Source organism: Phaethon lepturus, unplaced genomic scaffold (assembly GCF_000687285.1).
Source record: "Phaethon lepturus isolate BGI_N335 unplaced genomic scaffold, ASM68728v1 scaffold9582, whole genome shotgun sequence".
NCBI classification, from domain to species: Eukaryota; Metazoa; Chordata; class Aves; order Phaethontiformes; family Phaethontidae; genus Phaethon; species Phaethon lepturus.
In genome coordinates this window covers 67,436-92,291 of record NW_010522572.1, presented here as the reverse complement: position 1 = coordinate 92,291, position 24,856 = coordinate 67,436, and the positions used below count along the sequence as shown (strand labels likewise).

Sequence of the window (24,856 nt, the reverse complement as noted above, 5' to 3'; positions counted from 1 at the left end):
CGCCTCTCACTCCTTCCCGCGGCTGCGACTCTCGGGTGGTCTCATCCGTCCGGCTCCGCCATCCGCGTTTGCCCTCCACACTGGCATCTTTTCGGAGGGGTCCCAGAGGAGAGACAGTCTGTCCTGGCTGGCTGGGCAGAAGGAACAGTCACGAAGCAGAGATGGAAATATGGCAGTATCCCTTAGGCAGCGGGCATAAATAGAGACACTGCAGGCCCTGTGATTGTCAGCTGTAATAAATATTAGAAGGAAGTTGTGAGACAAATGTAATTCCTCGTACCTGGTGACGTAAATTCAAAGGAGCGAAGAACCGCCGTGACACGGATTTAAATCTCTCTGCAGGCGGTGGCTGTGGGCTCCGGGACAGCTGCTGTCTCTTCACAGAGCTGGTAAGGGTGGGACAGGAAAATTTTTTTCCCTGTGTCTGCTTTTCTTCCTGCCTTATTTTTGCAGGGATGTGTGAATTTAGGCGGGTACTTTCCTTCCAAACAAGTAGATTTCAGTGTTTGTGTATGTGGCTTTTTTATGTGATGTCATAGCTTTCTACTTCATGATATCTTAGCCTTACTCTGCATGGCTTGCTGTGACATTTGGTGAGAATAGAGTAGTAAAAGTTCTTTGAGGAAATGGAGAATCCTTTAGTGCTAATAGATGGGAGAGAGAAGCAGTCTTCCAGGAAATAAGAACAGTAGGTGTTCAGTAGTGAGAGGCTGGATCTTAAAATCACTGAAGAAGGAACTACCAGGAGTGAGGTTCTGCTGTGCTTTTGCCAAGACGTTGATCGGAATACAGTTGCTTGCCAGAAAAATCTGAACTCTAGAGTAGTTTTTCAGCTGCTACAGAGTCTGGAGTAGTGTGCTGGAAAGAAACAATCACTGGAGCAAACATCTATTTCATTATGTATTTCCAGATGTGCATGCTCTGTGTGTGGCTTTTCCTATGCAGAAACAAAGGCTGGATTCCTACCCTGGGGAATTCACAAAGTAAAAGGGAAGGAAGGGTGCAAGAAGAGGCATGACGTACTTAAAGAGGTCAGGGTGGGGATGGGTTGTTTCATATTAATATAAAGTTATGTTAATTCTGTATTTAACAGATTAAAATAACAGGTGCCACCTTTCTTAATTCCAGTTTAGGATAATGTTTTGATAACGTGTCTTGGTAATCTCAGGGAGAGTCATTCATAGCAACTTCCTCCAAAGAAGGAGGAAGGGAATCCATGAGGGCAGCAGAGAGGAGGGACATATTTCTAGAGGTACTGCACTGATCAGAGGATGATAGAGTTAACATCAGTTAAATGAAGTGAGGGAAGTACTGCACACCTGCTCAGGACTGAAGTGATTCTCCAATTTTGGGTCTCTGCTAGTGTCATTTAGGCTCTTCTTCTTTGCTGTGCTTCTGACGTGTTCCCTGCTTTCCTGCAAGATGGTGTCTTTTGCACGTATCAGTGTTCTAAAGGACCTTGATGATCTTAAAAGATAGGCAATAATCAAAATATTTAGCTTTTAAAAAATCAAAGTCTCTTACTTGAGCTGGCAGTCTCAAGTCTCTGGTAACAGTAAACATTATTGGTTAAGGTATCTGTATGAAATGAGCTGCCAGGCTCAGTCCCATTCTTAGTGAATTGGTTTCTGTGTTGCAAAATTGCTTACCACATTTGGTATTTGGGATGCTTTAACAAAGGAATTGGTGAGTTCTTCCCTCCCAAGTGATACCGCATTTGAGGTTGTAACTGCTTTGGAAATGATTGGGATGACGTCTCTCTTCCTGGCTGTTAATTGCAAACTTCTTACCAAAACATGAGAAGGAAAGAAAACTTTAAAAAAATAAATCCTAAGGAGTGTTGCAACTTTATCTTCAATGATAAAGGTAAGGCGCACCTTTATTGTGGTGTATGTGGCCTTACAGCTCTTCTAGCTAAATCAGTGGTGATCCTAGTCGGTGATCTGTATCACGCTCGTTGTCCTAGGTCCTGTCATAGCTCAAATAGATAGGATACAGAAATTTTGCAATTGTCTCTAGGATGAGGTAGACAAATAACTTCACTGTGTGTTGCGAGTGCAGTATCCCAAATGTCCCTCAGGAGATGGAGAGGTGTTGGCACTTCAGGTTTGTATCCTCAGCAACACAAAGACTTGTTTCATCTTCTTGCTATGCTACGTTTCATCACACGGTCAAGATTTTAGGTACATGAAGCTTACACATGGTAAGTATCGGGGAGCATTGGGGAAAATAGCACTTGTCAGCTGTATTACTGTTGACACCAGGTAGGGAAGAGGAGGATGTTGTCCTTCCACATTTGTTTTGTCTCTGAGGAAGCCTCAGCTGTTTTTTAAACTGGAGTGCAACAAGTTATATCAGTAATTCTGTTTCTGGCTTAAGAAGAAAAAAAACTGAGAGAAATGAAATAAAAGCACATTTGTTTTATGAGATAGGAGAAGAGAAGATAGCATATTGGTATTAGTATGATTATGAGAACCATAGTCACTGCCCAGTCAGTGCAGTATTTCTTGGCTGGGAAGTACTTGATGATTCAGAGATGAGAGAAAATGTCCATAACCTGACAGCCCTATTGTTCTGGAGAAGAAATCTTCCTGATCCCCTGAAACAGGAACTAGAGGGGGTGTTGTCTTGTTTTGTTACAAATGTTAACGACCATTGTGTATTTTGCTTTTTTTCCTCTGAGTTATCTGTGCCTATAAATTTCTGCAGGAACAAGATCTAAAGTAGTCTTACACAACATGCTAGGTAAGAGCTTTGCAAACAGTCCTGAGAGGTGTTTTGGATGTTACTAGCCTCTTCAGAAAGTTGAGTTCTGGAAAGATGACAGAGCCCTGAAGGAGAAAATCTTGAGTGCTATGGGATATGCTTTTCTTAAAAAGTCATTTTCTGGACACAAATGGAGTGAGACCTGCTTAGAGTACTGCTAGGCGAATCTGATTTTTTCTTTTTTGCAAATAATAGAGCAAATAGTAATACAGCAGAGCTACAGGAGTGTGGCCTGGAGGCTAGCCTTTCTTGCGCTTCACCAAGAGAATGGCAAACCCTGACCAGCTAAAGCTTTGTGGATCCGTCAGAGGCCGTATCAAGGAAGAGCCATTCTTCAGGCTGTTGTTCCTTTGTCACTGGGAGCAGTAGGATGAGACCAGCTTGAGAATAAAACTTTCACCAGGAGGGTGCATGCAGGGCTGGCTGTGGACGTGATGGAGCGAGCCTCGGATGGCACCGCTTGTCACTGCTTAGGGTAGGAGTGTCATGTAAAAGACGTCATAATATCTGTCTTTAAATAACCATCAGTAGTGTCTTTCAACCTTTCCTTGATTGGTATAGATTGGTATAACCCTGCATCTCTAACAGATATGCTTTTGAAAAACAAACTTCTGTATAGCAAATGAAACTGGACAGTTGCCATTATCTTCTGCAGACATCTTATGAATAGTTTGCAGACGTGCAGAAGTTCATGGACCAGGAGATAAAAATCACTTCTGGAGAGTTTTGGGGAAAATGAGTTCCTGCAGAGTTCTGTGCTTATTTGAGTGAAAGTGTCCATTTATTGTGCAGAAATTGACTCTCACTGAAGAAATGTTTGGGGCCCTCCTAGACCCTAATCAGAAACCTTTGGATTGTATTTGCGTAGCGGTGTTTAATGTGGAATCACCTTTACCCCAAGCCTTGAAGACTAGAGTAGTTGCAGACCTGCCTTTTGACACGTGTGTGTTTTCTCTCTATGTTGGAAGCAAGGAGAATTTTTGGTGTGCAGCAACAGTGGACACCTTGCTAGTTTGTATCCTGACCTTTTTTCCATCCTCATTCAATGCAGATTAAAAAAAACAACTGTTGTTCCAGTGCTTGACCTATTATAATCCTCCTGTGTGAGATGGGAGGAGCACTCTATATTCCCATCACATATCCTCTCACCACTCAAATAATGGGAGCACTGGGAAAGGGGAAACTTCTCTGCCTCTGAGCCCGAGGGTTTTGGCAAACAAGGGGTTCTTCACAGCAGTACAGTTCATGCTTAGCAGGCACCAAGTGTCTGCCGTGTAAGGATAGATGCTGTATACTCTCCAGGGCTAAAAGTGTTTGCAACACAGGGGATCAGCAGAGCCATAAGTAAGTTTGGTTCTGGTTTGTTTGCGGTTTTTTTTTTTCATGAGCCACATGGGGGGGAAGCCTTTGTTATCTGCAGGTTTTAGAAGTAAGAGCTTCAGCCTTTTCCGGCATAAAGGATCCACTGTCTGCTTTGGAGCCAGATAAATAAAAGGCAGTTCTGCTCTGAAAAGAAAATACATGCTGATATGTAAGTAGGTGTTGTGAAAGGGTTTTTTGAGAGGTAAGCTTTACACATCGAACTACAATCAGGGAGTCCAGTTGTGGTCTGTCTGTCCAATGCATAAGTGGTAGGAACCAGAATTCTGCTTTTTCACATCCATATTTTCAAAATGGAGATGAAATGGATGTGAAACTGGAAGTTCCTTGTTCTGTTCCTTCTGTATAAACTGGAAATGGCTCAGCACCTTCAGCTCCAGTGGGGCTCTCTCTTGTTACAGCAGGCAGATATGCTGGGCACTGGTCGGTGCAGGGAGCAGGTCTGTTGCTTGGAAGTACCTTTTAGTTACATTTCTGCACAGAATTAGATTTTCAATGTGGCCAGGAGCCTCCAAGGTGCTTTATGGTAGGAGACACAGATTTCCATTTTACTTCTTGTTGTTTCTGTTATGTGTTGCTGTAATAGTGCCCTGGGGCAGTTGGGAGGAGGCACTTTGCCCCGTCACACTCTTGCGGTCAGTATGTGATCCCAGTTGGTGACTGGGCAGCGCTGGAGTCCTGAGTGACGCCTCTGCAGTCAGTGGCATAACGCTGTCAGCAGCTTGCCATCCTTCCTGCCTGCCCACCTGGCTCTGCAAGGCCCTCACCTTTGCTGCCTTCCAGATCTTGTGTCCCCCTTTCTGGGCCTACCGTAGCCTTTTATCTCTGATGCACTTTCTCTGCTACGAGAAGTGGGCTGAGGGCAGTTGAAGTCCCCCAACTTCTCATTCCAAGTCATGCGGCAGAAAGCAGCGTGAAGGCTACCACCTCAGCACCCCCGCCTCCATGTTTGTAGTGTGTTGCTCAACAGCCAGAGCAGCGTGAGGCTGGTCGTGGTTTGTACACCTTAAAGATACCTCCTGGAATGACTCAGGTTCACCAGTACCGTGTTGACTCTTTAACCAGGAGCTGGTGCGTGTCGGTGTCTGTGTGGGGCCCTGCATCACTTAAAAAGCCAGGGTGTCAGGGACAGAAGTGACTTGCATCTTGTCCACCCCTTGGTCAGGTGCCTGGCTGTGCTTTGTTCACTTACGTACTTGTTTGTGAAGCCGTCGTTTTCTTCTGACTGTGTGTGTGCAAAGCAAATATTGACTCGTGGGACTAGCGGCATTTGCAGCTCCGGGATATGCCTTTGCCTGGCCTGAAGGAGCAACCAGTGGGGGAAGGGGAGGCGAAGGGCTTCCCGCTGAGCGCTCCCCTTGTGCGCTTCATTGGGCAAGTCAGGATTTTGATTAGGAAAACTAAGCTTTCCAGGTGTGAGAGGACAGAAATGAACTTCCTGGTTCAGTGCAGGGTCTGATTTTTGTTGGAGAGAGGAAGAGTCAGTCTATAAATGTTAAATTGGATGCAATCTACACGGGATGTTAAACGCTGAGCTGGAAGAGGCTTCTAGATCTACACCTAAGTGCTTGGCCTCCGGATGAGTGCTGTGGCTTTGCAATCGCTTTTGTCGCTTCCAAAATGTATGTTTTCTTTAATAAAGGAAGATATTAGAGAGCAGTGGAAACCAGCTGACAGTCCAGAGGTGACGGTGGGAGTTACTGCATGCAGTGTTGCTTCGTGCTCAAATTAAGCGTAATGGAAAGCAGAGTTTTTCCCCGTGCTAGCTTACTGTCAGAGGAAGTGTTGCATACGCTGTTCCTATGACAGTTGATGAAAATCATTCTAGAAAGAATTGTTATGCTTGTTCTTGTCCTTCTGATGATGTTCAGTGATGGCTCCTGCACAGTTACTAGCTGTAACGTTTTCAGTGTACAAAAACATTGCTTTCTAAAATGTTCATCTTCTGCAGTCTGTCTGCTAGAGGTATGTTGCTTTTTAGTGGATTCTTATTTTTTTCATTGCTAGAATCAGCAGGGGGAGAACGCCCCCGGGAAGGAGTTTCTGTCCCAAAATAAAAATCCTACTGAAAGGCTCTGGACTGAAATGTGTCAGATCATGCCTAGCACATCCAGGTGCTATCACAGCAGGCTTAAGTGGAGATAATGTGGCAAAAGAGGCCAAGCAAGTCAAACATAGGCAGCAGGAGATTGTTATCTGGTGTTTGCAAGGAGCCAGGTAATTGAAATCTCTCCTCTCACAGCTGTGTGGAAGAGCAAGCGTGTCCAGAGGAGGCTTGATATTGCCAAGTAGAAATGAATTTGCAGGTCTTCTTTGCAAATATCAATTTGTAAAGGACACCTACACTGGAAAATAAACTAATTGGACATAATTCTGCGTGGTGTGTATTCGCAACTCCAACAAAGGTGTTGCGGCTGGAGTGCTTCAAGTAGCTGTACCTGATGCTGACTGCGTGCTTCCCTTGCAGTCTTCTTTTCCAGTTGCACACACTGTCATTACAGCTGTCTTCTAGCAGGCTGGAATCGGTGGTGGTGTGGTTTGTTTTAGAGTCTGAACTCAAAAAGTAAAGCTGCAAATAACAGGTACCTTTTGCATTTTAACAAAAAATAAGTTTCTTTCAAAGTGTGAAAACTACCTGTTCCATGACCAAAATTCCTTCACATGGGAAACTTAAATTGCCTTTAAACATGGCTTCTTAATGCATGGGTGAAAACTGGTTTTAATTTTGGGGTTTTGAGGATTTGGGAGTTGTCGTTAATATTTGTTGGATCTGATGTGTTTTTTTCCTTTGTATCCCTTACTGTTGCTCGTTTTCAGAAGTGTGTATTGTGCAAATAACACAACTAAATTAGCTGTAGCAATTTTATGCATGCAATTTCACAGGCTTGGTGGGACCCCCTTTTGTTACTTGCTGTCTCCTCACTAGGAGAGTTTGAGAGTTGCTTTAGGTTTCTGTCCCTCCGTCAAAGGAGAGAACTTACTACATCAATCCCATATGCTAGATACCCTCCTCCTGGCTTGCACTGGGTGGTGCCTGGCTGTCCCAGGGAGCCTTCCTCCCCGTTCCTGTGATGATTTACTGGAGGCAGAGTGGGAGTGGGCAGAAAGCAGGGTGATGGAAGACCTACAGAGCTGGTGCAGTGGCCTCAGCACCTTCTCTTGGAGACACCTGGGTCCATGGGCAGTCCCCAGCGCACCACCTCCTTGTGCCCCAGCAGGAGGTGTGATACACACTTGTGCACACCGCGGGCAAGGGTGAGCCTCTGTCTGAGCACTGTCTCTGGTCCCGCTCCCAGACGGGTGCTTGTAGGAAGGTTTCTACAGGAACCAGGGGCAGGAAAAACCTGCCCATCAAGTTGAGTGCTCTAATGTCAGGGACAGGAGGGCAGGCAGCAGGCAGGGGAGCGATCTTCAGCAAGGCGGAGGCCAGCCTGCCATGACGTGGACGAGGGAAGGTGCTCCCCTCTGCTACACCTGTCCTGGGATGAGGAGGGGCTTTCGGCCTCAGCACTCTCCTGCCCTGCTTCCCAAGCACTGTGGCTAACTCCCTTGTTACGGGGTGTTGTCTCATCTACGTGCCTAACACGCTTTCAGCAGTGACTGTGCACGCGATGAAGGTTCATAGTGACCGAGGGGGATCCCTACTCACAAGCTTGAGGCTCTGAGCGCAGATTCAGAGCGCAGGCAGCGAGAAGCATGGCAGACGTACCACGTGGCTGAAACAGTGACTGTGTTCCTAATAAAAGTCATTTGAAACAGGGTTATCTGGGCTGAGAGAAGGCAGGGGAGAAGGACATACTGCAGGCTCAGGAGCAGAGCAGCTGTGGTTGCAGGGTGGTGATAAGCCTGAAAAAAAAGCATCAAGATACATTTACAGTGATGTTGGAAGGGGGATAAGTATTGTCAGCAGATTTACCTGCCTGGTGTGCATGCTGTCTGCATTCCCATCTAAAATGAGTGTGCAGGTGCTCATTTTGTAATGTGTGTTGTGTCTTCAGCTACTGAGGGAAAAGTTGGTGCTAAGAGAACAAGTGGGGCTAGAGTGATGGGAAGGATAGAAGAGTGTTTATGGAACTCATGGGTAATGACTGGCCATTGTGTGGGCAATGTTACTTCTCAGAAAGAAAAGCTGAACTTTTTTTTTTTCTTTTTGCCCTGAGAGTTGGTGTCCAAAGATTAGAGTATCTGTTCATCCATGACAGCCTTTCTCATGCAGAGAACTGTTTAAATTTTGGAGGAAGAAGCCTTATCATTTGTGTTCTCAGACACAGATGCTTTTTATGCTTTTGCAATGTTTTACAGCTGCTTATCTTGGAGTGCTGTAGCAAGCCACTTCCAGGCTGTGAGTGCTTGCTGGAAAGCTCACTGAGAAGCAGTGAGTGGCTATATAATCTTGTACTCCTGAGCACTATAAACAACTCAGGACCTGCTGGATGAATCCCTGGGGTTTCTTCTTTTAGTGTTTTTTTTTTTTTTCTTTGCAGTCCTAAGTAGCTTTACTGGAAGGGGGAAGCTGGAAGACCCATCCCAGATGTACAGGTGTTAGTTTCTCCCAGGTTCTTTCCCAAGTAAGTGTGAGTGACTTGATATACCCCAGCACTGGCTTTACCTGCTTGGTAGAGGTGGCTCTTGTTGTCTCCCACACACAGAGTTATAAGGTTGATTTTTAAAGTCCAAAATATCTCTCTCTGATTACTGAACTATTCCATTGTTGTTCAGGAAAACCCCTATAAAAAAATCTGCTGCGAACTGGTATCAGGAGAGTAAGGAGGGGAGCTATGCGGGCTGTTTCATCATTCTGAGCTCTATCACCTGATCTAGTTTAGAGGAGCCTGGCTCCTGGCTCATTGCAGAGGTATTTGATAGCATGTTGTTGACATCCTAGCCCAGTTCATCACAGAAAATCCTTGTCAGAATCTTCCACAGCCTAATACACTTTACTCCTATGGTTTGTGATGCTACTCCTAAAATCTCTTTCAGACTTGTTGCATCTAATGATACCCCCCTAAACCCTTTTTACCATTCCAGCCCCTTCTCTATGGGCAGTGTATTCAGAGTATTCATAATTAAATACAGGACTTAGAATATGTGATGGAAAAGGTGATGAAAATTGACTTTGTTTTTGACACTCTCTCAATCAGCAGTGTTGTTACTGTCACAAGAGATTTGGTAAATGACAGTGTGCTCTTTCTAGCTGATGGGTAGGTATGAAACCAAGAGGAAATTCCAGTCTCTGGAATTTAATTTTCTGGGGGGAGGCGGAACTTAAATACTAAGGGATTTAATTTTCTTTAGGGGGAAGTTGTGTATGAGGGGGTCTGTCTGTCCCCTGCCATGTTCTTAGATGCTACTTGAGTTCTCTCATCACCCTTTTTTTTTTTTTTTTTCCTTTTTATAACAGGATAGTAACCTCACACCTCTGAGAACAGCATTTCTGGACCTGCTGACAGCCTCTGCTGCTTGGCCTTACCTAGCGTAATGTCAGGTGAGCAGACAAAAATGGACACTATCTTCTTGTTTGGTTGTGTGTTCTTTCTTCAGCTGCAACTTAGGAAAAGAAAGTTACCGGTTCCAAGAGCCATTCTTTACATTAACATACTGTCTGGTCAAATTGAGGGAGAGGAAACCACCTCACTCTTTGTGACCCAGCACCCTTTTCACTTAGGGTGAACTCAGTTCCTTCTTTTACCCTGTGCTGAAGCCTGCAGAAGCTGCTTCAGCCATTGAACACAGAGGAAGAAGGAGGTTGAAATGTAGTCTGCCTTCCCACTTCTCTTAAGATTTGCTTGGTTCTGTTCTCCTCGCAAGATCTGTCCCAAAGTGAGTGGCTCACTTTATGATCTGAGAGATTTTTGCTGTACAGTGGTAGCTCTAGGGCAGGCAGAAGGCTGAAGAATTACTGGAGTTCCAGTGTGGACTACTGAAATATAAGCTTTACTAAAACTAGGTCTCCTTACAGTGGCCAACTTTCCCACCCCATATTTTTGTCTAAACCTTCCTTCCTGGTCTGGCTGGTTATTTCAGGATATATAACCCTGAGGGAGACTATACGTCAAATCCAAGTAAACATTTTTCTTGGTGATATGCACAGTGGAAGACCTGAAACATGCTTATCTGCTTCAATTGCAAAACTTGATGTCTGCTTTTATTCCAAGGGAAGCTGTTCAGTGGGACACTACCCGAGACTAGAAAGGTGCTTATCTTGAACACAGAGGAACAAGATGATAGGCATACTTTCATTGCTGCAGCTGTCTGTACATGGTCTGGCAGTATCCCAGCCCTTCTGGAGCAAAGGGAGCAGTTGACCATCTTGCTGAGGTTCTGATTTCCCATTTTAGTGCCTGGTTGACAAAGTTTCAGGGAACTCTGGAGTGCTGCTGGTACTGGGGTCAGTGCCTCCAAAGGAGGTGTTTACTTCTCCATAGTAATTTTTTTTGGTAATGGTTCTCCTGGTTTGGCACTGACCACACAGCTTTTCCAAGCAGAAGAAAGATCACATGATGCTATGGAACTATTTCTCTTCCCTAGAAGTTTTTTTCTAAGAGGGAACTCTGGTTTGCCTTTGTACTTCTTTTGCTTGATGATACAGAAAAAACATCTGAAATTACTTGCTCCTTGGTGAAGTGGGAGCTGTCTCAATGTCTAGGGTGCCAGTAGTGATGAACTGCTGAGAGCCCTTCCCTTGCTGGAACAGTCTGTATCAAGTGTGCATCTTCCAAGGGAGTCCTTCCAGGTTTTCACTGCTATATGTTGATCTCTTTCTGTTTAGGCCATCACACTCCCTCTGCTGGGGGTCCCTTCTCAGCACTCACTCCCAGCATTTGGCCTCAGGAGATCCTGGCAAAATACACACAGGTACAGCGTGGGGCAGGGAGGGGGTTTTCTCTGGCTCTGCTCAGAAGTAAAGCGACTCTGGTGATTTCTGGTGGTCTCTGAAAGCCACAGGGCAAAGGAGGGAGAGGCACACTTTTCCTCTGGTGGTTTGGTTGTGGATGCTTGTTTCCTGCTTAAAATTCATGTGTTTTGCAGCTGCATCCTGGCTTTTGCAAGAGGATCTTGCAAAGCACAAAGAAACTTGTGTGAATTATTGCCCTGCTCTTTTGCAACTATTGCTCCACTGTAAAAATGTTGACACCCCTAGGGAGCCTCTGTCACCATCAAGCTACTCTGGATGGCTTGCTCATTGCAGGAAATGCTAGCCTCAAGACTTGTCACCAGGTGGGCAGAGCAGGAAGGAAGGAAGCAGCTGTGGAATTTTGCAACTTACCCACAGTGTTTGCTGAAGGCAGTTGAGCTCAGTGAAGCTTGTTGTGGAGCTATGCTAGAAGCATGCTTCTTGGGTGCTGCCTGGGTGCAATGCTTGCAAGAGACCCCACAGGAGGGGCAGGTGAGCTTGCAGGAAAGGGGAGGTATCTGTAGGTTTTCAGTCCTTAAAAAAGCCTGGTTGTAACCTCCAGTGTGAATCCTCCAATGCCAACCATGAGCACAGATGAGGAAAGTTGAGATTTGGGTCATGGACCTTAATTTCCTTTGGCCTATAATTTGGGCTTGCTTCACAGGTGCAAATTCCAGTTTTGTCTGCTGTCTTTCAGAGAAAAGCTGAAAGCAACAGGCAGGAGATGGAGCAATACAGAGTGTTTGCAGTATGTGTGCACTAGGTAACAGAGGACTGCTGTGTATTAGACATGCAGACAGTAGAGACCACTTTAGCTGGTGTGTGTGGATTCCTCAGTCCACGAGGAGGGCTGTGGTACTCTCCAGGTGGAGAAGTTCTGATTTTGATATGATACTGTGCTTATTGCTGGGAAAATCTGTACAGGTGGGAAGGCAGGGCTTCAGGACTCCATGGAGAAGTAAAATGGGGTTGTCGTGCAACACACCCACACACCACACATTCCAGCTGGGAATGGTGGTGGGAGGCATCAAAAATAAAAGGGCAAGGAGTCTAGTTGCTCAGAGGGCACAGTGTGGGCAGTGGTGGGATGGGGCAATATCCACATGTCTCTATTCACTTGTTCAAGACTGGTGATAGTGTCTGTTCTCCTTCTTCACGTTCCCCAGAAAGAAGAATGCATTGAGCAGCCAGAGTTCCACTATGATGAATTTGGTTTCCGAGTTGATAAGGAAGGTAAAGTCAGTCCCAGCCCTAACCCTTCCGTTGTGTCTGGGTCCGGCCTTTCCCATGCTTCTGGGTGATTTTACAACCATTCTGTGCTAGGTCTCACCTACCCACCCGTCATCATCTTTCTGTATCCTACCATTGCAATCAAGGGACTGTTGGGATCACCCTGCACGGCTCGACCTTAAGGAGAAGGAGCTGTGGCGTTGATCTGCACGGCTCGACCTTAGGGAGAAGGAGCTGTGGCATTGAGAAGCTGGTAAACAGCTGGATATCTGCACGGCTCCTTGATCTCGTGATCCCAACAAAGGACATGTGTTAGAAGTGCTGGCCTTACAGGAATCTGGAGCACAGAATATGAAGCAGAGTCATTTCCATCTCCTTATGCTTCTGCTGTGGGTAAAGAGAGGAAAGTTAGGAGGAAGTTATCATTTCCACTAGTAGCTGCGTGCTGGGGAAGGTCAACTTTCCCAGTTGACAGTGGGGTCTCTTGTCACGGTCAGTAGCCCTGCAAGCACTGATAGCAGGCACAGTGACATGTGCTATCTCTTGAAAAACTTGTGGCCAAGATGAGTGGCAGCAGTATGTGTTCTTCACTGCCTAACAGCTTGGCAAAGTGTAGGGCAAACTGTAGGGGCAGAACCCACATCCTACTTTTTCTGCAAGATACAGAGGCAGGAGACCAAACAGAAGGATGTGTCCAGAGCTATTGCAGCTGGGCATTGAACTACAACAGCTGGCTGCCTTTGCAAAGAGGAAGATAAAGGAGTGGGGGATGTAGGAATTGCTTTATGTGTTCTGAGAGGACATTTCCAGGGCTCGGGCCATACAGTGCAAGGGCAGAAGTTGTTTGCATGTGTGCCCTGAGGCACCTTGAGTCATAGAGGATCCTCTTTAAAGCAATGACCTGGAGAGGAGGACAGGTCACAGCAATTTTTTTCAGACAGAATATTCAATAGACGAGTGCATTATAAAATCAGCAGAAAGATTTGGACTGCATTGTTGGGATGTGTTACATGATGAAGGACAGAGTGCCTTACATCAAACCTGTACTTGTGCTAAAAGGTCTATTTTAGAAAGCCAACCTCAGGTTAAGGTGCACTCTCATTGTGAATTTGGAGGTGTCCCTATTAAAGCTTCTTTTTGGTGATTAAATATCCCCAAAGTTAACATTTTGCACCTCATTACTTGCATGAGCATATAGCTTCTGCTTGCCACCTCTGAGGCTTGCTTTTGTCAGACTGGTTTATAGAGCCTTACAAAACCCAGCAGGATGACTGCTGCCAGGGTTCTTGTTTAATTCCAGCCACATTCTGCTCAAAATCATGAGTAAGAGAGACGAGAAGCCTGCTGACAGCTTCTTAGTTCTCAAGGCTCCACTGCCTTTTGCTTATGACCATAAAGTTTACTGCATGGAGAAGACTGTTAGAAACCAAGTTTTGCCTTTCCATGCTCTGGCTGGAAGATGCGAATGTTTTAAATGTGCTTTCTTCAGATGGCCATCCTCTTCCCCACCTTGTCTATGTTCGTTTCCTCTCTCACTTGTCTCCATTTCTTTCCCTTCCCTTTGCTGAGGCAGATGGTGTGGAGCCAAGCTCCAGGAAGCTTCTGGGTGTCCCACTGACAGAGGAGCCACAGCAGAGGCTCAAGTGGCAGGCTCATCTGGAATTCACACACAACCATGACGTGGGTGACCTCACCTGGGACAAAATTGAGGTCACCCTACCACATTCAGACAAGCTTCGCTCTCTGGTGCTAGCTGGCATTCCGCACAGCATGAGGCCACAGGTGAGAGTGCTGCCTGTTCTGGGCAGGCTCTCCTGCCTGGAGTAAGAGACAGCGGAGCGACACCACTTTCTCTTGCCTGAGAGTGTGCCAGATTATGGCTTTCGGTGTCTCTCTTATTGACTCTTCCTATCTCTGTTCACTCTGTCCCCCAGCTGTGGATGCGCCTGTCAGGGGCCTTGCAGAAGAAGAGGAATTCAGAGATGTCATATCGGGACATCGTGAAAAACAGCTCTAATGATGAAACCATTGCTGCCAAACAGGTAGGAGATACTGCCTAGTGCTGACTGGCCGCAAGGGAGTGGGGAGAAGGGCAAGATTTTCTGTGTTGAGGAAGGAGTGCCTGCCTAACACCTGCAGCAGAGACAGTTGAGAGGACGTGTGGTTGAATCCTGCGAAAGCTTAATCTTGTTGGGCATATTTCTCCTTTGTTTTGTTGGAATAGCAACTGTGCAGCTCCCCTCCTTCCTAGGACAGCAAGGAAGGGATTGGACCCATGCTACTTGCATGCTAGAAAACAGTGCTGCAGTTGCATCTCAGCAAACATCCTGATATTCGTTGAGGGAAGTGGAGGGTGAAAGGCTGATAGATGCACCTCTGTTGAAGTAGTGGCAGCTGCTTCCAGGGAATGTCTTTGTTCCCCCAAACATGAAGTCTCTGAACACCAACAAGACTGTTACAGGGTGTTTTCCCTCTTCCTCTGACCTCTCCTTTTGTGGGAGGAGACTAAGGCCATGGCAAAAGAAAGTGAGCTCTGCACATGTTTACCGTTCACCAAGAAGTTAGGTTCAGAATGGTTGGAAAGAGGAACAACACTGCCCAAGGGAAATATGTGGGCTGTTCACTTCCAAGTTCTCAATCACAGATACAGCCAGGTTGTTGGTTTCTTTCTGGAATAGGTTTATTAGGAAGCCTTGCTTGAAATCCAAGCAGATGAAATACCCAACCACTAGGCATCGCTGTTCTCAGCTGTGAACCTATGGGCTGAGTTTATGCAAGTATTTCTTGGGAAACACCAAGTCACCATCTGCACTGGCATTTTCCCACCTGTCAATGAAGGCTGATAAATTGACTCCAGGTGCTTGGACAGGGCTATCTTCTTTGGTGCTGAAGGACTTCTGAATGGGTGTGGGGAAGCAGAGTCCCCTGAGGCAAGGGGCCTTGGGGAAGTGCAGAGAGTGGAAGGCAATTGTTCAGATGTTGCAAGCTGACCCTGTCCTTGTTCATGGCTGTCTGGCAGATTGAAAAGGACTTGCTTCGCACGATGCCCAGCAATGCCTGCTTCTCCAACATGAACAGTATTGGGGTGCCACGGCTACGCAGGATACTACGAGGACTTGCCTGGCTCTACCCAGAGATTGGATATTGCCAAGGCACTGGCATGGTAACCTGCTTTCAGACTGTCTTTGTGACTGGGATCATTTTGTCTATGGTGACTATGCTGGGGCAACTAATTTGAGGCAGTGCTGCCAGACACTGTGGCCTCCAGATGAGCTGAAGGGAAATCCCTTCCACATGGAATGTTTTTCCTAGGGCAGGGAGAGCAGACTAGCACAACACATCCAAAGATGTGGCAGAATTCAGTCCATCTGTTGGGGAGGGACAGGCATTACACTAAGGAGAAATCCTTTCAGTGGAGACTGCAGGAGAGTTGCTGCAGAGGAAGGAAGATGTTGGTCACCTAGACACTGGTCCGTCTCTCCGTGTGAGGAAGTGGGGAAAGAGCTCTGCTCCTTTGAGGACGGGCTTGGCATGCTGTTCTTCCTTCAAAATCCTAGGTGGCTGCCTCTCTGCTGCTCTTCTTGGAGGAAGAAGATGCCTTTTGGATGATGTGTGCTATCATTGAGGAACTGGTTCCTGCCTCCTACTTCAGCACCACCCTGATGGGTGTGCAGACGGACCAGCGCGTCCTGCGACAGCTCATTGTGCAGTACTTGCCCCGCCTGGACAAGCTGCTCCAGGAGCATGACATTGGTAAAAGTGTGCCCTAGAAACCATAGGTTTTCTTGCCAAGGTGACGTGCAGACAAGGATTATTGTTCTTGTTTCAAAAAAGGAGAGCACCAAGGCTAGGAGCAAACCTCCTGGCCATGGAGGCAATGGGTGGTCAATCTTTAAGCTGAGAGGACAGCACTTAGGAGAGGCCATCTTCACTGGTTGGCTGATTTCCTCTGTTGTTATTCTTTTCCATGTCTCTCTTCACAGAGCTCTCCTTGATCACCTTGCACTGGTTCCTCACCTCTTTTGCTAGTGTTGTCCACATCAAGCTGCTGCTGCGTATTTGGGACCTCTTCTTCTACCAGGGCTCTCTGGTGCTGTTCCAGCTCACTTTGGGCATGCTCAGTATGAAGGTAATTCCCACCTCCTCTTCCTCTTTTATAGCACTTAGGTGTTTAACTCTGAGTTTTAGGGGCCAGAAGGTTTTGTATCCACTTCCTGTGTGTGATTTGGGAATGTGCTTGGGAAGGTGACTTCCTGCTTTCCTCAGAACTGGGGGCTGTGAGGAACTTCCAAGGCACTTCACAGGATTCAGAGGTTGCTCTTTCCCCTGCCTACCTCATTTGCTCCCTCATAATTAAACCCCATCAGCTGCTCCCCCTCTCTTCAGTCTAGCTCCTAACCTGAGAGTCCATCTTAGCTAAACCAAGATGCCTCTTGATTTTGCACCATCTCTGAGCAGAGATATAGAGCCAAGGCTGTGATTGTCTGGGATGCTTTTGATGGCACTGATGAATGCTTCAAGAGATTAGCATTGTCCTGACTACCTTTGATTTGGCTGGCTTACATTTAGCCACCTGATCTTTTCCTTTTTATGCAAAAAAAAAAAAAAAAAACATTTTGTGGTTCAGTCTGCTGTGTGAATGGTAAGGGTGGGCCTCCTGGGAGTGAGGGGAAGGTGAAGCACAGTTTGACATGGTAGGCGCTCAGTAGTCTGTGAAAATGAGCATCTTCCATTCCCTTGTCCCCAGCAAGATCCCTGTTGTGCCCAATCCTGGCAGTGGGTGCAGAATAGCTTCTGTTTTGTCTTTGCTTGCTGATTTGACTTCATTTCAATGATGGATGCTGTGATTCTTCAACATGCCGGCTAGAATTTTAAGAGCAGATCTCGGTGCAGTAGAGTAGTAAAAAATGCTGTTCCTCTCCCATAAGTAGCTTGGACTCTTCCTACTGAGGTTTTCATGGAATTGTCTAGTTGTACCTGCATTGTGTCTGGTCCAGGCTGTACACTGAATGTAAAAATTGCATCTAGCAGCCCCAAGAGCATAGCTCTCATGCTCATTGTTCTGTATAGCAAAATGACTGCATCGTTGCAGGAGGATGAGCTAATCCAGTCGGAGAACTCTGCCTCAATCTTCAACACGCTCTCGGACATCCCAAGTCAGATTGAAGATGCCGATGTGTTGCTGCGGGAGGCCATGCGTGTGGCTGGCTCACTGACAGATGTGGCAGTGGAGACTCAGCGTCGCAAACACTTGGCCTACCTCATTGCTGATCAAGGGCAGCTGCTCAACTCCAGCACCACTGTCAACAATTTATCCAAAGTGAGTGCACAGAGTCCCACCTGCCTCTGCTGCTGCGTTTTTACCATTCCCTTACATGTTCCCTTCCAATCCCTGTTTGTGAGGAAAAGGTCCTCCCGTCTGAGAGGATTTTGGCTCCAGGATGACTCTGTCGTCCAGTGGAGAAAAGGTACTGGGAAGTCAGGAGGAGGTCTGTACTAGTGAAATGCTGTCAGATCTGTTCTGGCTGATAAATCCCCAGGTGAAAGGGATATTGATGTTGGTTGTAATTATCATTAATGAGAGTTATGATGGAAAGTGATGCATTGTGTTAATGGTAACTAAAAGAAACAGCAGATGCTTTTGGCAGAGTTTGCTAGGAGCATGCAGGGTAGGAACTGGAGGTAATACATTAGTAAGAAACAGATACACTAAAATAACTCTGGAAGGTAGAGTAAGAAAACAGCAGCAGCCTTTGAGAAGCTGAATAAAAAATGCACCTGTGTTTAATCTTTGACTATAGCCTGTAGTTGCAGATAGGGTAGCTCCTGTTTTATCAAGCCTGTGTGGAAGATATGTTCTTGATGCTTGTCTGTGTGCTAATCACAAGACCCTCCTGCGATTCTAAAATGTAATAGGCATCCAATTAGAAATTTAGATGTATAATTATGTGTAGAACTGCTTTTGGCAACAAGTAGAATTAGACTAAAATTATTCACTTGAATCGTGGTTGACTCTTGAACTTCAATTATGCTTTCCTAATAATTGAACTATAAATAACCCATTGCATATGGAGCAGAGCAAGCAGTAGAGCTGATTCACTGCATTAGAACTGGAACAACGCCTGCCTAAAATGTGCCAGTTCACTTGCCTGCCCCTTCCAGTGGTAGCTGTCAGGACCCCTTGCCCAGAGCTGACCTGTGTGGAGGACTGCTTTATTTCTGAAATCTGTCCTAATGTGTGCACTTTGTTCTTTCTCTTCTCTCTCCCTCAGATTGTGCGACGCAGGACTCAGCGCAGGAAATCTGGCATCACCTCTCTGCTTTTTGGTAAGGACAATTCTGTGCCTTTCATGTGGTGCTGATGGATATAGCAGCCTAGGTGGGAGGGGGTGAGCAAAGCAGGGAAACACTGGGACAGAGCAAAAGGAGAGAAGGGAGACAGAATTGAAGGATGGGAGGGAAGAAGTGCAGTTTTCTACTCGCTTGCTTTGGTCTGGGCTCAGAAAGTGAATTTTAGGTTAGATGTCTAGTCCTTAAATGGTGACTAACAGCAGGCTGCAGCTCAGCCCAGCTGTAATGTCCTTCTTGCACTGACCAACAGGTCCAACATGTTTTCTGGCAGACCATATGTAGTCCACGGGCTGGATGTTGTACTCTCCTGATCTTACTCTGCTGAGTTCAGGAACATCTCTGAAGATCTGAGACAGGGCAGGATGGTCCAGTGTGTCACTCGTCAAAACTTATAAACGCAAACATCACTGATGTCCCCCTTACTTTGAGAGTTTGATGATTTGAACACTTCTGAGTCTTAATTTTCCTCGCTTATGAGCTAAGCCAGCATATGTCCAGAAAGCACAGGGCCAGAGTAGGTTTTGCATGAGTTTAAGAGTAACTTGCTTCTGTGACTCCATCATAGCCTTTTCTATTGTAAACCTCACTGTCATCACCTTCCTTGCAACTGGTTAGCTTTCTTGAAATTGCCACATCTCACCACAGAGATTGTTTTTTCCGGAAAAAGACAAGCACATACAGCATTACATATAAAAGTTATCGTAGAAGACCAATGAAGCTGTAAAGTCAAACATGCAGAAGTGAAGAAATGCAGGAAAGTTGCTTGTGCAACCTAACTCTGACCTCTTGTATTTAATGTTATCATACAGTCAGTAGAGACTGAACCGGCAGGGAACTTCCCTGCCCAATGCATCTTGCTTGTGTCTCAGTCTCCTTGACCAAGTTTGAGTAGCTTTATGAAACTGATGAAGAGTTATACCCACACACAAAGATAAATTTGAAGTTCAAGCTTCAAAATATATCAATGGTAGAACTGAGATGATTGACAGTGTTTTCTCATTTCAGTGGGGTTTCTGTACAGTGACTGTCATGCTTTTTACCCAATGTTCTTAGTGATTAAAACATTGGTTAAAGTAGAGAAGTTATCATCCTGCAGCAGATGACCAGAATGGAAAACTTCAGCCCAAGTTGAGGGGAAGGAAAGCTTGTGTGTGATAAATTCACCTTATACTGGGAACTGTCAAACAACCGTAACTGTAATATCTGCTACCTGTGATAGTTACTGTGTAGAGCTGGTACCCTTGTCTGGGTGGGAGTAAGAACTTACCCGGAACTTAGTTCTTATTCCTTTGGAGTGAATGCAGATTTAGTAGTGATTTGGACAGGAGCACTGTTCGGAAGGGATGTCTAGATGTCTGTAGTCCAACCTCTCCTGCTCAAAGCCAGACTCTTGCTCATACTAGATCAGGTCAGCCAGGGCTTTCTCTAGCTGAGATTCAAGGAGGTGGACCAGATTTCGAATGAAGAAATAGAGAGAAGAAACAGCGAAAGGTAGTTTGGCGGAGAACAAGATGTGTGTGTTGCCCTTTTCCTGTTGGGTGGGTATTGCAACAAGGAAATCCAGGAGAGCTAGTCCTCCTCTGCACAGCGTGCAGCTGGTCAGTCTTTGCAGGCTCAGAATAGAGCCTCCTCACACGATCCTGCACTGATTTCCTGTTTTGGAAGTGCACGTGCAGGCATGTCGGGTGCAGTGAAGTGAATCTGTTGGAAACCCCAGTTACTTTCCTCTGTATCATGTATATTCTAAGGTGAGAGAGTGTGGAACTTGCTTCCCATATCTCCTGTTTGTATTTGGGTGGGATTGATCTGAGTACAGAGCAAGGAGCATGGTATTTCGGCCAGAAGCAACTGAATGACAGAAAGGACCAGTGATCTATGTAAATGAGGGCAGCCCACTGAGCTGATGTGGCTGTGCTTAAGCAGTTTCTTCTTTAGTCACGCTTTGTTTTAGCAACACTGATTTTCTGGGAATCCCTGCCATCTGCATGATCACCTATCTATTTACAATCTTTGTATCTCTGAATCTGTAGTTAGACTTCTTTCATGCTCTGTTTCCTACCCCCAGTCACTGAGGAGGAGTTTTTGTTAATTTTCATTGCTTGGACTGGGAGTAAATATGCCCTACAATTTCTCTAGTCCAGAAGCAAAGTTCAATTTTCTCTCAAGCTCTGCGTGTCTGATTCTGTAGTAATTTAATTCAGCAAATAGAAAACAATTATAAAAATAATTTTAAATCTAATTTTGTGCCTCTATTTATTTTCTTAAAGTTTTAGTCTTTTTTAATTAGGATCACTTGTGATTAAAAGATACTATTAATCACATTTCAATAAGCAGAATCTTCATGTGTACATAGCCATTGCAGCAGCTCTGTAGCTCTGGCCACACTTTATTCATATTGGTTTCTATAATGCCGTTAGAAGATAAATGGAGTACTAATTTGCTAGCCAATGATTTACTTGGGTCTTGCATAAAAGCTGTGTTTGTATAAAAATTGGAGTTCAGTGAAAAATATTGTTTTAAATGTTGATTTTGTTAATCAAGCTACCTCTATATATTATAGAGGGCGCAAAAATAGATGCATGAAAATACACCTTGAATTTAAAACAAACTGAATTTTTTTAGAAAAATAAGCGAATGGTTCATCGTTCCCAAACATCATGTACACAGTTTTTAAGGCATTCAGATCCATTAACTGTCTAAAGAATCCATCCCATTAGGTATCTTTCTCCATAAATTAATAAAGATAGGCTGTCAAAACTCCTGGGCAATTTGTGACAGTTGAAAAATGTTTTGGTAACTTTTACTTTGTACTTATGACCATTTCTGTACACCAAAAACTTTTGAAATTTGACATATAGGAAGGTCAAGGTCTTAAGCAGATGGTGGCTTTTCTCTCATGGCTCTGACTTCTAGACTGACAGAGGAAAGTGGGCTGTCTTGGTTTATCAAATCTTTTTCAAGACTCAGTGAAGAATATGCTTTCAGCCTGTGGGGTGTACAAAAATCAGAAGTAGTTCAACAGAGAGCTGTTTCAGTTTCAGGAGAATTTCAGTTTATGAGAATTTTTTAAAGTTCCCTAGTTTTGTGTGCCACCATTCAGCTGACTCTATACTGTGTAGACACTTCTCTAAGATTACCCAGTACCTTGGTATACTTGTCCAGAGTTGTCCAGACAGATCAAAGATGACATCTTCCAGTTCCATATGTGGTTTGAAACACCAGCTCCTTAAAATTTGAGGCGGTCAAATTGGTGCTGGTTATTTACATTATTGAGTAGATTGGCAGTAAGTACGTGCCTTAGTGTAGGCACCTCTAATTTTTTTATTTCTGTAGAATCAATAATTTCTAATGTTAACAAAAAAATAAATACCTCATACTTGTTTTCCATTCCTTGCCTTCCCTCTGGCTGTGTGGGCTCCCCAAGGGGATGATGATCTGGAGGCACTGAAAGCCAAGAACATCAAGCAGACAGAGCTGGTGGCTGACCTGCGTGAAGCCATTCTCCAGGTGGCACGGCACTTCCAGTGTGTGGATCCCAAGAACTGCAGCATTGTGAGTGGGAACAGCTGGATCTGCACTGCTGTGTGCTCCAGGCATGAGCGTTGAGCGTCCACCACAGGACAGGGCTGTTCAAATGCTCCTGGCGCATTCTTCCTCGAGCCCACACACTCCAGATGTGGGAGTGTGTGGGTGGAGGGTGAGGGTTGCTTAACCCATCTCTAGTGGAGGAGGGCTGCACTGGGAGGTTGCTGCCTGCTAGGAGTGGGAAAAGGTTTGGGATGAGGGGCATGCAAGCTTTGGCAGATCAGCTGAGAGTCATCTGTTGCTTTTCGTTCCTCCTTGCTCTTTGTCCACATGCACGCTAGGATCTGACTCCAGACTACAGCATGGAGAGCCACCAGCGGGACCATGAGAACTATGTGGCCTGTTCCCGCAACCGACGACGACGAGCCAAGGCACTACTGGACTTTGAGCGCCACGATGACGATGAGCTGGGCTTCCGCAAGAATGACATCATTACGGTGTGTCAGCCTGTGAGACAGGGACCAGGGCAAGACCATGCAGACCCAAATTGTTTGGGACACTGCACTGCCTCTTCTGCAGGGAAAGAAGGGAGGAAGTCAGCTCAGGGCCCAGTTAGGAGTCCAAGGGAAGCAGTTGGTGTTTCTGGGGGCTGCCTGGGGATGAGGCAGTATGTTCCTGTGAGTGTTGTTTTGTGGGTCATTCTCAATGCAACCAAAAAGTCCCTTTCCTGGCTGCCATACAGCTGAGCAAAAGATTGATTTGGTCCAACCTGGGTCTCGGTTTAACACTGCGCACTAAGCTCTGGTAAGACTGTAAAAGCATCCATGTGTGTTTTAGCTGTGGGCATCCCACCTGAAATTGGGGAAAACAGGGACAACATTGTGTTTGCTTTTTGCCCTTGAAGGCCCTGGGGGACATGAGAAGAGAACATCGGCAAAACAGCTGAGAAGAAAGCAGTTCTTCATTGCACATACACAGCCAGGCAGCTGTTGCCCTCCTGGCGCTGCACTTTCTTCAACCAGTGTTTTCCACTCCCTGTTTTTCAGATCATTTCCCAGAAGGATGAGCACTGTTGGGTGGGAGAGCTGAATGGACTGAGAGGTGAGAGCAGGATGGGTTGCACTGGGGAGAGCGGGGCCGGATGCGGCGCATCTGTGCATCCACAGCAACTGCTCTGGCACATTTGCAGCAAAGGCTTTGCCAGTTACCCGGAGCATCTGCCAGTGACAAGGGCAGTGTTAAAGCAGGCTGTGAGAGCAGTGGTGCAGCTACCTGGTTACTTCTTGCAAACAGCAAGTTTAGTCTCCATCCTCTTGGCGCAGGGTGGTTGGGTGCATGTCATCTCTGCTGCTTGTGGGCAGTGTCCTGTAATTGGTTTCCTCTCGCAATTGCCTTAATTCTTGTGATTTTGAGGCTGCTTGCTTCCTTCTTTGGGATTAGACCTTATGAACTCTGGTTTGTTCTCAGTTTCCAGTGGGCTCTGATCTTGTCTCTGTTAGAGGTTTCTCTGTGTTAGACTTGCTTCTTTGTCCATTCTTCATAGGATGGTTTCCTGCAAAATTTGTGGAGATCTTGGATGAGCGGAGCAAAGAGGTAATAAAAAAAACAAAACACAGCAACAAAAAAACAATATAAAAGAAAGTCATTCGTAGCTGAAAAAACATAGTTGAAAAGAGGCATATATTTCCCTTCTTGGCTCTGTTTGCCCTGTCTGGCTATTGAGTGCTTAGTGATCAGGCAGCTTATCTTCCTAAGCCTGTTTGCTCAACTTCCTTGTGCTGACCAGAGTGGAGAATGAGGGCCCCAGAGGGCTGCAGAGGGTAGCTGAGCGTGATGCCTGGGCTTGCAAGGCCCAGATGAGCTTTGGGAAAGCTGAGAAAGCAGCAGGCAGGTAGGTACACAGCAGGATCCTGTGGGCAGTGTTTCTGCTTGCTCCCTGCTGCCTGTGCTCTCTTCCTTCTTTGAGGCTGTGCCTGTGGCACTCCACCTCAGTTCCTCTCGCACTGGCAGTGATGAGATGCCACCTATTTAGAGCAGATACCTCAACATGGGCCCAAAGCTGGTGTAATGGGTAGGAGACAAACGTCATCAGCTGTTGGCCTAGGCAAGTTGCAGGCGAAGTGGAGAAGGCCCTGCTCTCCCTCTCCTCCTCAGCATTTGGAGAGTGAGGAAGGGCTCAAAGACTGACCTGAGACCCCAAGAGAAGCCCTGAGAGAGGTCACCATTGACATCTTACTTGCTTCCTCACCCCCTTCTTGGGGCTGGTTCCGTAGATGCAGATCACCTCTGCGTGTGAACACACCCTGTTCTGCTGAGCAGTTCTCCTCCCAACTGTGGCAATAGAGAGGATCCCACTTATCCTAATTTTGTAATATCCATCATGCAAACAGCATATCAGGGTGATACCTTGGAGTGGTGTACCAGCTGACCTGGGATTCCCATCTACCCCTATTTGCCTTGATTTTTATCAGCTTACGAGTCCCAGAGATGCTTGGTGCAAGTCCTTCTCCTTCCCTTAGCTCAGTCAGCATCACACCAAACCGCAGCAGTTCCTACAATACTGACTGCTGCTAGAGTGGTGCTGGGGTCACCTGTGTGGCCTCCTGGGCAGCACCTAGGCACAAAGGTCCTGCTGTCCCAGCAAATCCCTGGGGTACTCTGGGGAATTGAACATGGTGCCTTCTGCAAGAGCATAAGGCGTTCGGGGGG

The 24,856-nt window shown here is 46.0% G+C and overlaps 1 protein-coding gene across 2 annotated transcripts in view; it reads left to right on the top strand.

Moving 5' to 3' along the window:
• The first annotated feature begins 339 nt into the window (after positions 1 to 339).
• The window catches only part of SGSM3 (small G protein signaling modulator 3), a 28,539-nt gene continuing 4,022 nt past the window's right edge, over positions 340 to 24,856 (top strand). Inside the window, exons 1-15 of one of the 2 annotated variants that reach the window (XM_010281843.1) lie at positions 340 to 389; positions 9,548 to 9,631; positions 10,916 to 11,001; positions 12,208 to 12,274; positions 13,845 to 14,053; positions 14,206 to 14,313; positions 15,291 to 15,434; positions 15,829 to 16,024; positions 16,255 to 16,400; positions 17,364 to 17,591; positions 18,544 to 18,598; positions 22,047 to 22,174; positions 22,489 to 22,644; positions 23,194 to 23,248; positions 23,691 to 23,740. In XM_010281843.1, the coding sequence (XP_010280145.1) occupies positions 9,625 to 9,631; positions 10,916 to 11,001; positions 12,208 to 12,274; positions 13,845 to 14,053; positions 14,206 to 14,313; positions 15,291 to 15,434; positions 15,829 to 16,024; positions 16,255 to 16,400; positions 17,364 to 17,591; positions 18,544 to 18,598; positions 22,047 to 22,174; positions 22,489 to 22,644; positions 23,194 to 23,248; positions 23,691 to 23,740 (1,635 nt within the window). In that variant the 5' untranslated portion in view covers positions 340 to 389; positions 9,548 to 9,624. Of the gene's footprint in view, positions 390 to 9,547; positions 9,632 to 10,915; positions 11,002 to 12,207; positions 12,275 to 13,844; positions 14,054 to 14,205; positions 14,314 to 15,290; positions 15,435 to 15,828; positions 16,025 to 16,254; positions 16,401 to 17,363; positions 17,592 to 18,543; positions 18,599 to 22,046; positions 22,175 to 22,488; positions 22,645 to 23,193; positions 23,249 to 23,690; positions 23,741 to 24,856 lie in introns of those variants that run through there. The other variant, XM_010281844.1, reaches the window with a different exon arrangement.